General features: G+C 31.7%; 1 protein-coding gene across 2 annotated transcripts; it reads left to right on the top strand.

Annotated features, from left to right (window-relative positions):
- The first annotated feature begins 143 nt into the window (after window positions 1–143).
- Window positions 144–12,571, top strand: LOC109856794 (fatty-acid amide hydrolase 2-like). 2 transcript variants are annotated; one of them, XM_020432454.1, is made up of 10 exons: window positions 144–446; window positions 4,166–4,339; window positions 4,459–4,678; window positions 4,777–4,994; window positions 8,821–8,932; window positions 9,103–9,401; window positions 9,926–10,024; window positions 11,220–11,378; window positions 11,496–11,678; window positions 12,233–12,571. In XM_020432454.1, exons 2-10 carry the CDS (start codon window positions 4,169–4,171, stop codon window positions 12,341–12,343), a joined length of 1,572 nt encoding a protein of 523 aa, XP_020288043.1. In that variant the 5' UTR covers window positions 144–446; window positions 4,166–4,168; the 3' UTR covers window positions 12,344–12,571. The 2 variants fall into 2 exon arrangements, with proteins under 2 accessions (XP_020288043.1, XP_020288042.1); XM_020432453.1 differs by having other exon boundaries at window positions 11,217–11,378.
- Window positions 12,572–13,453: the final 882 nt, after the last annotated feature.

Raw genomic sequence — 13,453 nt, 5'->3', positions numbered from 1 at the left:
AATTATACTTAAAACAATGTGCTTACATATATCATTTTTTTTTGTTTTTTTATTTCCACAGTAGCGCTCGTAAGAATTATACTGGACGGGTCGGTTTTCCTCCCCTCTCCAAATAGGCATTAAAATCGTTCGTCAAGCCATCGTTGAATTCAGTCTGTGCTCTGCCGCGTATCTGCATAAGTGATCCGGATCTAGGATGCGATAAATTTTGAATACGCCGAATCAATCACACACAGATAACCGGAACAGCGCGACTTCGCGCACTTATCGGGCTAAGAAATACATAAAAATATTTCAATGAAAAAAAAAAACCAAAAATCGCAGCAAGATTATCTGAGGACAATATTTTGAATATTTTGCAATTTTAAACCGAGGCGCTTTTTTGTGCTCTACTTGAATATTTTGAACTAAAGATCGCCGGTGATAAAGTTGATCAACTTTTAACGGTACGTACAATTGTTTTTTTTTTTTTTTTAGGCCAAAAGGCGCTCTTTTTTCTCAGCTTAAATTATTTTTTTACACACATACAAAGTAACGTAGCGTTATTTACATAAAATGTAGTCGATGAAATTCGGTTTCGCAAGGAGAAGAATTACTTAGAAGAAGAATGCGAGTTATTTGATAAGAACTACGCAAAGATTTGTGTGTCATTAATCGATGCCATTTTGTGTGCGAAGTTAAATATTTGTTGTTAAAATTTTATATAAGCGCAATATAAGAGTTTTATAAAAACTATTATAAAACTAAAATGAAAATATTTCTAACTTGACCGTGAGAAGTCCAACACTCATAATACTACGTTAAGCAAACAACTTAACAACGATTAGAATTCTAATAAGAAAAGCTGTTCACTAACTGCGATAGCAACAATTGAAGTTTTTATCTCACTTAGCTATAACAGACAATAATAATATCTCGGTAAAACTAACTAATCTCGCTCAGATCTGCTACATATGCAAATTTTATACATTAAAACAAGTTCGCTCTCAAGAAGGTGTCTTTAGCGAAGGTTTGGTTTTGATAAACAAGTTGGCGGTCAGTTTCGTAGGAATGCAGAAAATCTAGGTTTTAAATTCTTCAAGGTCAAGGTTGCGTTACAGATGCAGGGAATCTTACAAGCAAAATTTTCAGCGGAGATTATCATCAAGTTAAATTACAAAGTAACAGTAACGTAAAATTAATTTTATATAATTTCCCAACTCAACAATGTAACCGCTACGTTACAAGGCGTATTACATTGCAGTTTACATCGTTGAGCGGGAAATTATAACATTAATGTTACTTTGTGTTTACCGGGCAAATGTACTTGATAAAAAAACTGCATCAAGTACATTTGATTATTATTGGTAAAATATTTATGCTTTCGGATGATGTAACTATCATACTTATCTATTTACAGATTAAAGATTTGCAAGATGTGACATTTTCGATTTATACGAGATCTGGCGCGAGATTTATACGAGATTTATACGAGATTTGGCGCGAGACGCTATTTATGTATCTCTTGAGGTGCGGTCAAAGCCTATTTATCGTTAAAATGTAGAATAAAAATAGAACGATGCCTTCGAAACATTTGCAGTGAGACTTTGACCGCACTATTGATACACGACTGTAAAAAGCAGCAACAAATTAATTGATGTAGCAAATATTTCGAGTTTTAAATATTAAAAAGCTATATTTTACATGATATTTATTACTTGATTTATTATTTGTTTTTTTTATGTTATTTAGTACTGCGCGTATATTTATATGAAGACCTTGCAAGATGAATTTCAAAATAAACTGAATTTATGGAACATCCAAAAAAAACAAATAAATTACAATTTGTCTTTAGTGCAGCAACCATTATTGAGATGATGATTTACATTCTGCTTTATAAATTGCAATTCAAGAATGAACAAATTGAATAATTCACAATTTTTGCGTATTTTAAGTGTTTTTGTATGTTCGTAACGCTTCGAGATATTTGACCGAAGTATAATGTATGTCTGTTCATTAACATCTCAAAGAAGCAATAGACTATTATCACTTTATGAAATCAAATAACGTTGAACAAACTGATAAAGCAATAAAACATGAGAAAGTTGTAAAATTGTGATTTAAAAAAAAAAACAGTTTACTTTTTAAAAACCCATTTTATTTTTGAGAGATTTATATAAACTCAATCTTATATAAACAAATAAAAAATGTTTGACGATATAATATTTTTAATATGTAATATTAATATGTAATATCTTTAATATGTATTTAAAAAAAAAAGATATTATATATTATAAAATAATATGTATTAAAAAAAAGTAAATCATATATTAATTTAACCATAAAAATTATATAGGAGAAAATAATAACAGGTTTCCTCTAAACGGTTATAATTGTTTTCACATCAGCGAGTCGCATTGTTCAATTATGCGATTGCACGTTACGCTGATTGTTTTCAAATTTTCTTTTATAAATTATATCTATCTATATATATATATATATATATATAGATAGATATATATAATTTATAAAAATTTATATATATATATAGTAAATTTCTTAAATGTCTGTAGATTGTGTCTAGATTTGTTCAGGTTTCTCTCAAACCGTATTTTACAATGTTAGACTGAAGTTGTACGTTTCGGCCTAAACATGACAAACAAACTTTCGTCATGTAAATAAATTCTATATCGAAAGCGACGTGTGTACTTAGTAACTCTGTTCACGCTATTGCGATGTGAATGCAAAACGCGTATAGGCGATTATTACTAGCCCGAAAAAAAAATCTAGGTGGGCGATTGTGAAATTGAACTCATCGAATGGACGACATTGTCATTCAGTCGCCCGCGCGTCAATCCCGCGCTTGATCCCAAGGGAAAGTCATGGTCATTACATTTATTCAGAGCTTCGCGAATCGCGCGACAAGAAATTCAATGCAAAGAACAAGACCGCCTGGTATTATACCTCTAACACATTCCTCGAATGCGGCACATTCATAATTTCAAATTTCTTACGTAATTCTGTGCGTGATGTGCGTATGTATGCGCACGCGTGAACCTCATAAAAAGCGTTATGTGTACGACAGTGATTAGCACTTGCTTTGTTTACTTCTGATCATATATTTAACCAATAGTCGGAGTTTCAACTTTTTGCGACGTACTTGCTGTATTTTTAAAAAGTGCGTGATCACTACACATCGTAACATCAGGCGTGTGTGTGACGCTTCTGTGTAATATGTACACAATGTCATATCCACACAGAACACAAAATATTCTATTAAACATTTATTAGATACCGCGTGGAGCTGTTGACGTCTAATGGATGTTCAATAAAGTTCTTGTTCTGTGTAGGTTGGTTATAAATAAAATATAAATAAATAATGTCGTAATAGAAGAATCGTAAATAGGAGAAGATAGTATATATATATATATATATATATATGTATATATATATATGATCAACCAATCGTTAAATTATGTTTGATTATCTCTTTTCTTTTTCCTCTTTGTATTCTTATCTCTCGATAAATTTGCTGGAGTAACAAAATGTTTAACACACGTTACGTTTTCTTGTATTATCTTAATATTACTTTTGTAATGTTTTTTTATTATTTATGTTTATTACATCTATTGTATATATATTTATTTCTATATATATTCTATATATATTGTATATATTGTATATTATATATTGTATGTATATTTCTATTGTTATTATTTATATTTCTATTGTTTATATATTTATTTACATTTAATATATCTAATTACTGATGAAGATCCTAATGGGAACACGAAATCACATAAATTTGACAATCAAATTAGGCTCGATGCCACTTCTTCTACTTGCAATTTTATTGCATACATTATTTACATACAGTTACATCATTTTGTTTTTGAAAAATTTGTAGCTTTACAGTGTTTTTTATACTACGCCAAAGCTCTGGATATAAATTATATATGAAATATATGAAGAGTGAAAATTAATTCGATCATGTGTGAGACAATGTTAGATATTCGTGCAAGAAAATATTTTTTTATTTTATTTTTAAACGCGCGAAGTGATATACATGATAGTTCGAATTGAATTCAATTTGAAAATTCATCTTGGGTTGCGTTACATAAATGAAATTTTTACTCCCCTTCTAATTTATTGATTTGAAAATAATATATATGAGTTTATTTTGCAGAAAATGATGTTCAAATTGCGTTTGCTATTTGCTGTTATGAACGTGATATATCTACCACTGGAGTGGATCGTGTTGTTGATTTATAAAAAACCGCGATGTAGTTTGACACCAATAACGAAATCTTTATTTACGTTAAGCGCTACGACGATAGCCAAAAAAATTCGGGAGAAAGAGGTAGATACGTCTTTATACATTTTTTTTTTTTTTATTTTATATAATATGTGTCCAATGTTTCCTCTTTATGAGAACCGTAAGTACTTTGCAAAATATTATATCTATCTCACGAAAATCAGATTACAAGCTACGAAGTGGTGAACGAGTATATAGAACGCATTAAGGAAGTGAATTCCTCTCTAAATGCTGTTGTTGACAATCGATTTGAAAACGCTATAATCGAGGCAAAGAAATGCGACGAACAATTGCGATCCGGCAAACTTGACCTCGAAAAGTTGAAAAAGGAAAAGCCGCTTTACGGCGTGCCGTGTACCATGAAAGAATCCATCGGAGTCAAAGGTATAAGATATTCTATAACAAATATATATATATATATATATATATATAAGTCTATTTAAACGATTCTGTAAAATATCTAATTTTTTTATTGTGATCAGGATGCAGCCATACAGGTTGCACTTTATCGCGCAAGGGTGTGAAAGCGACCGACGACGCAGTTGTCGTCAAGTTGCTCCGAGATGCCGGAGCGATTCTGCTGTGCATCACAAACACCCCGGAGATGTGCATCTGCTTCGAAACCACAAATCTAGTTTATGGTCATACCAAAAATCCTTACGACGCCAGATATTCCGCGGGTGGATCGTCCGGCGGCGAGGTAATTTGATCATTACCGCTTTGATCATTAAGAAAGTTTCCATCGATACACACACAAACACACACACACCATCGATCTGGGCAATTCAGAATCCGCAACACAGTTAATTATTCATATGTGTAAAAAATTACGTTTATGTAAAAATTATGCATGAGATAGTTTCCAGCAAACACGGAATATAACTGTTATATAACATAGAAGTGTAACACGTGATATAAGCTGCTGTTATACTCTATTAACATCGATGTTATATAATTTTGTTTTATAATTTTAATATAATCTTACATACCTATTATATTGCTAGTTATTAAGTGGTATAATGACATTATAACGGCAATATAATAGATATGTAATAGATTACATAACAAATGTTACATGAATTTTACATTACTGCTATATAACACTATATTTATCAATACATATAATTGCAATTTAAATATAATAAAACAGTTGCAGTGTTATACACGGAAAAGAAAAAATGATGTTGAATCAACAATATTAGATACAATATAGTTACAACATACAATTTAATTGAAATATATTCTGTTGATGAAGCATCAATATTATTGCATTACACACACAGCAGATAATTGCTTTAAGAATCTAGACATTAAATTAATCGCAATTGAATGAACTGTTTATCTTTGTGGCAGCCCGTGATGTCAACTTTATAATTGAAGCGCAACTCCATTTCTTTTTCTGTGTTTTCATATTATATAACTGCAATGTACAACAAACAGGAAATTACCACTAACACGTGCGGATGTTACACGCAACGACCTTGTTATATTACTTGTTTACATTTTGTTTACGACAATGTTGCTGTTATCTGTGTTTGCTGAGTTGGACCTGTGATAAACTGACCTTCCGATTCTTTAAACACTTTTCATTGGGATTTTAACACAAACTCGACGGTCTTATTTTTCTAAATGTTACTATCGAAGAAACAAAGTTTACATACTGTTATGTAAATTATTAATTTTATATGATGCCAATAAGCACGTCACTCAGTGAAAAAAAAAAAAACAGCGCCCGGGGCGATATTTTTTTTCTTACTAAGGTTACTCTGATAATAACCCTATTCAAATAATCAACAAATAAATTTTTCATCTTAGTGGGCAACATATTTTTCATTTACGCTTTACTTTTTTTTTTATAAAACAATTAAGTGTATAATTATTTATAAAAAACAAAATAAAACATTTGGCTATACGCTTGCATAGTTGTCTGTGTTGGAAAGTGTAAGAGTTAAAAGCGTGAACGACTCGGTTGGTTTTGCGCGACTCGATTGTTTCGGAGAAGGAAAGAGCGCGTTAATAACAAGCACAAGAAGAAACAAAACAGGTTTTCATTCTACACACAGAACTATCGTAATAGATTAAAAAAATGCCGAATTTTCTGCAGAAACTTCGTATCTCTGTTACGCAAATTGGTGAAATAAGAATATAAATGAGATTTTTTTATTTTTATTTTATACTTCAGCCAGTTGGCCGAAGAAGTAAATGAGATTTTTGTATTAAATTAAATAACGCTCGAACGTCAAGCAATAAAAACGCGTTTAGTTATTGCTCTATTGCGTCATTTTAAGACGGCATTTGGGAGCAGATCGCTCTCTCCACTTCCCTCTCTTACCGCGTTACCGTATATATACTTTCCTTTTTTTTTTTTGTAGCAATTGTTTCGAACGCAGGACACTATTTGTTATCCGATGATAAAAACTCTCAGACATAGTGTACATGAGATTGCGTTTTTTTTTTTTTTTTTTTATCAAGGACCAATAAATATGTCACGGAATACATACAATATACATAGTTATATTGTAATTAGCATTTTGAACTGACTAATGATTTCTTAGTAACATCCGTTAGACTGAACTAGTTAATTAGTTAAGAGTAAGTGTTCTATTTATTTATTTATTTATTTATTTATTTATTACATTGCTCACATAGTTTTATATTAATTGACTTTTTATTTTATATGTTTGATTTTTATTTTATATTTTAACTTTTTATTTTACATATATATATATATATATATATTCACATTTGACTTATTCTCTTGACTCAAATTTATCGTTTTTATTGACTAATTTTTACAATATTTATTTGATTTATTTGACATTTATTTATTTGATTGTCCGTTATAGATCTCCGATACGTAGACGTCATACTTATATTTAGTGTGTCCATGTTATCTGTTGTTTTGGCTCGTTATACCGGCGCGCATTAAGCGGTTTTTTTTATAATAACTAGCACATCAGAGACGCGCGCTACGCGCACGCTATTGTTATTTTTATTTAACGTGTTGTCAGTGAACACAATCTGTCACCACGATGACGGATAATATATACGTCTTATAAACCATATAATATACATATGAGAAATGTCAGAAATAACGCATGAAAATCAAACTCAAAAAATAGTGAGAGAGAGAAGTGGAAGAACAACACGTGACTAAAGTCACGTGACAGGGAAAAGGGTAAAAAAGAGAATATTATATATATTATATGTAATATTCTATATCTATATATAATACACACACATACGCATATATGTATATATATATATATATATACCGTAATCACGTGACCGAAGTCAGTAACACCGCCGCGGTCGCGCGACCGAGGTCAGTGACCCCGCCAAGGCTGCGCGGCCGAGGTCAGTGACCCCGCCAAGGCCGCGCGGCCGAGGTCAATGACATTACTGTAGTATGTATATAATACATATAATACAATATAAAGTATAATATTATAAATATATAATAAATTATATGTATAATATGTAGTATTTAATGTTATATATAATATAAATTACAGTCACGTTATTTTCACGTGTTGTTTTTCTACTCTTTCCTGTCACGTGACTTTAGTTACGGTTTTAATTTTCTTTACATATATGACGACCTGTCTCAAAATCGCTTTTCATTATTTACTCTCTCGATCTTACCGATTCGATTCGATCAACCAACCAACCAATCGGCAACGCGGAAAAGAGGCAACAATAGATACGATACATTCGGCTCCAAAACGCGCACTTCTCGGTCCAAATGCCCTTATTTATGTAGGACTCGTCGAGTTAGATGCACGTACGTACACAGAAAAAAAATAGAGTTGCTTTAATTAATGTTGACGTCACGGGCGTCACAAAAGAGCTACCACAAAAATAAATAGTTCATTCAATTGCTTATGCGATTAATTTAATGTCTAGATTCTTAAAGCAACTATCTGCTGTTTATAGTGCAACAATATTGATGTTGCATCATCAGGATATATTTCAATTAAATTGATATTGTGTTGATTCAACATCATTTTCTTTTTTCCGTGTATTTAAAGTCAAAATTTTTTGTATGTATCTTTCTGTCTAACGGATATTTTTCTATCTTATTATTTTTTACTTTGTATTCTCAGTGGTGACGATGATCACATCAATGAAAATGTCACCGAAATGTTCGGAATGTACTTCGTTTTAAGTTGTTTTTTTTCGACTGTTCACCTTCAACTTAGATCACAGGCTTTTTCGCATATGTTAACATTTCAGAGAATTGTCTTTTCATCACGAATTTATGTTCCAATCAAAATTGGAATGTCTTGTGTGTGTGTGAAAAAAACATCGGCAGTTTTTGCTTATTAACGACATTCGTATTGATTATCTTTTTTTTCTCTAGAGAGAGTTAACAAATCCATAATTAAAACTCGCTACACGTGTCTGATTGAATAAAAGCAGTCGTCTAAACTGCGGGAAACCTATATGCTCGACAAATTTATATATTATTATCGATTTATAAACAAAAAAAAAAAAAAAAGAAAAATGTTTGATTTTTGTTTAAGGGTGCGTTACTTGGAGCGGGCGCTAGCTTAATCGGATTCGGTTCGGACTTGGGCGGTTCTATAAGAGTACCCGCTCTTTACAACGGCGTTTTTGGACACAAACCCACCAGTGGTAAACTGACGTTCCGAATCACCCACAAGCTTTTTTTTTTTTTTTTATTAGAACGCAAACTCGAAAGTTTTATTTTTCTAAATTTTACTACCAAAGAGATATTGCAAGTTTATTACACACGTACCGTTGAATTATTAACATCATTACATACTTGACTTTTTGTCTTGTAGGAATTGTTTCGAACACAGGACACTATCCGTTATCCGATGATAAGTGTTTTCAGAGTTTATTATGCCTTGGTCCATTAGCTAGATACGCGGAAGATCTCAGTCTTGTTATGAGAGTGATAACGTCTCAGTGCGGTTGTAACTTACGTCTAGATGTGCCGGTCGACGTTAACGAATTAAAAGTTTACTATCTGCAAAGCTTGGACAGATCGCTCGGCGTGTTGCCGGTAACAGCGGAAATAAAAAATTGCGTACAACAAGCTGCAAACCACTTTATGAAGTACGGCGTTAGCGTAGAAAAGGTGCGTGTAATATACGAGGGTTGTCTGAAAGGGTTTTGAGAACTCAACATGAAGATGGTATTAACTCGTCAAAACCCATTCTGGTACCCACACAATCGTACAATCGCTTTTAAGAAATACCTGTGAAAATTTTTATGACCATTTTGGACGCTCGGTTGTTGTTTGACATTTTCATTTGTGACAGTCGATGTCGGTGGTTTTTTTCAAAAATTGAATATCGCGATGAAATTTTTACGCCCGCGCAAATTAAAGCCGAGTTGGACGCTGTTTACGGGAACTCCGTCCCATCCCATTTGCTACCGTGAAAAGATGTGCAGCTGAATTTAAACGTGGTCGTATCAGCTGAGCCGATGATGAGTGTTCGGGACAGTCCCCCAAAACTGAATTTGACCGAAACAAATATTTGATTTTATATCAAATATTTTTTAGGCTCAAAACTTTTCAGACGACCTGCGTATATACGGATATTCAATAAATCTGCAACAAGATTGCGCAAGATTTAACACAATAAAATAATATTGCAGCTACCAATCAAATTGCCGGCCGAAATATGTGAAATCGCTCTGACAAAAATTATAAGCATGGAAAACCCTGTGTCGCTGCTTAACGCCGACAATACTAAGGTAATATTAGACAATAGAAGTCTAACTCTTTAATGAGATCAAGGGACCGCCGGATGCAACTCAGTAAATTCTTCTTTTGTTTTCACTTCAACGCGTTTAAACATATCGCAAGATTATTTTTCTTCTGCGCGAGCACAGAGTAACAGATATCGGCACAAGAAAAGCAGTGAACTTTTACTGGAAGGGGAAACTTCGTTTTTGCTTTCGTGATTTATTTATTTCACTTCGGTTAAGAAGTTCAATCGCGTATGAAACGCATTCAAAAAGAAAAAAAATAAACAACTTACGCCACCGAAAAATAGTTATCCGTTTAGTAATTATCTGTCAGTTTGGTGTTTCAAAATCTTTTGATGTGGAAAGAGGTATTTGCAAGAGAAAAAAGTCACATTAAAGTTATTATCATTAACTAACTTCTGGCACGCGTGAAAGTTCGTGTATCTTTTCCACACACACAGCGCTGGAAAATTACGCTGGTCATATTTTGATGAATTTGTACGGCATATTTGCTGTCACGCGTTGCACAATACGTTAGGATACAGCATTTGCAAATGGCAAAGTTGTTGCAGAATTACGTTTCTATCGCGCGTTGATGGAATACACGCGTGTACGTGGAATATTATTAAATATATAAAAATCGTACCGAAACAAAATAGTCTATTTACATTCACACTTATATATTCTTCGCAAAATCTATATATATACATTTAATGTGTATGTATATATATATATATATAATGATATCGAAAAATATCATTATAAAATAAAATATTATATATATAATGTGTGATATTTTATTTATATATATATCATTATATATATGTATATATATATATATATTGATTTTCATATATATATGTTCGGTTTTCAAATTGTTACGCTATATTTACGGAAAAAAATTTTGCTAGAGTAGCAAAAAGATTAGTTATTATAATGTATGTATCTATAATATATATAATAACACATATATATATTATTAGTTATGTTATAATATTTGGCCAGCGAGAAAATTTTTCTGAATTTTCTTATTAAATGTTTTTGCCAGAAAAACATTTTGTTGGCGAAACAAAAAATTCGATAAACTTAAAAAATTTTTCTCGTTGGTCCTATATTTGCAAAACGTTTGTTTTTCGTGTTTATTTGTGTAAACACGAAATTCACAATCAGCCTTGTTTTCTTGTTGACGCATCGCCAGAAGGATCCACTTTACGAGTTGGGAAAAGGTCTGCTCGGCTTGTCGGAAAACATGAAAGAAACATGTATAATGATGCTGGCTTTTAAACACAACCTATTTTTCTCAAAATCAGATATATCAAAGTACGCAAAACAAGGAGAATCAATTCGACAAAAGCTTGTGGTTAGTTGTTTTCTAAAAGTAAAATTTTCTTTTTTTTAAGAGTTCAATGTGATGTTTTTAGTTTGTTATTTCATGTTATTTGGTCATTTTATTACTTCTTTCAACGTGTTTTTACAGAATCTGTTGGGTGAGAATGGCGTATTTATTTATCCAACTTTTCATCGTTCGGCAGTTCTTCCAAAATTTTCTATATGCGAAATAATGAACCATGTGTATACTTATCTTTTCAATACTTTTGGTTTTCCTGCAACGCATGTGCCGATGGGTCTAAATCGAGACGGATTGCCCATAGGCGTTCAGGTAAACTCAACGTAATACACACACACACACACACACAGAGAGAGAGAGAGGTGATTGTTAACTTCAACAATTTTTGTTAAGTTTTCGATATATTGAAAAGTACCCAAGATTAATTTCATTAGTTTCTTTTATTCTGTAGAGCCGTTTTTCTATCCGAGCAATAAATACAAAATGCAATCTAAAATACGAATTACTCGTTTGATCGGTATAATAGGAAGGTCCAGGACCTTCTTAAGCCGTTGGTTCAGCATCCTCTTAAAGTAGTGTATTTTTTTCTTAAAGATTTTCTGTATATTATATATAATAACATACACGGTATGCGGAATCTCGAAATTTGTATGAAGCCTCTAAAAAGAGGCTTTTATGGCGGGGAACGAAGGTTACATATAAAAAAAAATTTTTTTCTGAAAATTGTCATAGTTTAGTTTCTGGTTATCAATTTTGAGCGTGAAATCTAAAAGTTAAAGAACTATATATTGAGATACTGAGAATTAATTACCAGAATAAATTAAAATTGATGTATTTAACTAACATATATGTCGAAAAACTTGCAGGTGATAGCTGCACCTTATCAAGACCGTCTCTGTTTGGCGGTCGCGAAAGAATTGGAGACAGCTTTCGGTGGATGGATTCCACCATCACCGTTAGCGATAAAAAACAATTAGCAGCACGTTGGTATTGGTAGCGTTAATTTGTTTATTTATCAAATCAGCAGGAAAGGTATTTTCTTTTGACGGACAAAAACAACGAACCATTTAAACATTCGGATAAGATAGTTATTACGCAACTAACTATTTTCGATTCAACATAATAAGTATCCAGATAATTAATTAATTCTCTAAATCTACATTTTTTTTGTATGTGAAGTGAAGAATGCATTATGTATGTTTAAATAAAATGTACACATATATCTTATTGTGCTAAAAATTTGTAATACATATATATATATATAATATAAATATATGTATATTAATATATATATATTATTGTATACGTAGCGCACACACAACCACGTGGCATAGATCACTCTCAAATGAGATCACTCTCTTTTTATTTCATCGTATCTCATACTCTGACAAATATCTTTGCGAGATTTTATACATTTATGTAAATATCATTATATATATATATATATTTTTTTTTTTCATTTGTTTATATGATTTTTATTTATTATATTGATTTTCAATTTTTATTCACTTTTTGAATTGTGTGAAACTATATATATTTGTGTAAATTTGAATTTTCTCTTTTTTTCTCATTATTCTTTATTGATTACTTCCTAGAGAACGACTACTCTACGAAATATCATCTCAAGGTGATCAACAAATGAACGAATCTCATAAATACGCAAGTACTTAACTCGAAAGCTGACGAAACTTTAACACGAGGAACCTCTCTCGAATATGTTATAACTACTTCGAGATGCAAAATATATTCACTACGTAACATATTATATTTCGCGTACACGTTTCTTTCCGGACTTCTCTGATAGCCTTCGTTTTATTATTATTATTATTATTATTACTGTTATTCAACGCTTTAGGGAATACTGATTGACAACCGCTGGAATCGCTAGAAACCAGATTCTAGAAAAATAGGACTCTCTTTTTCGGCAAATTGTTATATATATACGCATATGGTATATATAAATATCAATATACAGGGTGTCCGACAATTAGTGTAAAATCTCTCGTAGGCAGGTAAAAGAAGTAAAACTGAGTCGAAAAGTCATGAACCATTTTTTTCTATTACATATAATAAAGGAGTTATTATTG

The sequence above is a fragment of the Pseudomyrmex gracilis genome, unplaced genomic scaffold, assembly GCF_002006095.1.
Source record: "Pseudomyrmex gracilis isolate BER0280 unplaced genomic scaffold, ASM200609v1 scaffold_135, whole genome shotgun sequence".
Taxonomy (NCBI): Eukaryota; Metazoa; Arthropoda; class Insecta; order Hymenoptera; family Formicidae; genus Pseudomyrmex; species Pseudomyrmex gracilis.
This window is presented reverse-complemented; position numbering and strand designations above follow the sequence as displayed.

Excerpts from the sequence above, each read along its gene's own strand:
- LOC109856794 (XM_020432453.1), top strand. The coding sequence starts at position 4,169 with ATGATGTTCAAATTGCGTTTGCTATTTGCTGTTATGAACGTGATATAT. Across the intron at positions 4,679-4,776 it reads AGAATCCATCGGAGTCAAAG|GATGCAGCCATACAGGTTGC; the intron begins GTATAAGATATT and ends TATTGTGATCAG. Across the intron at positions 10,025-11,216 it reads TTAACGCCGACAATACTAAG|AAGGATCCACTTTACGAGTT; the intron begins GTAATATTAGAC and ends ACGCATCGCCAG.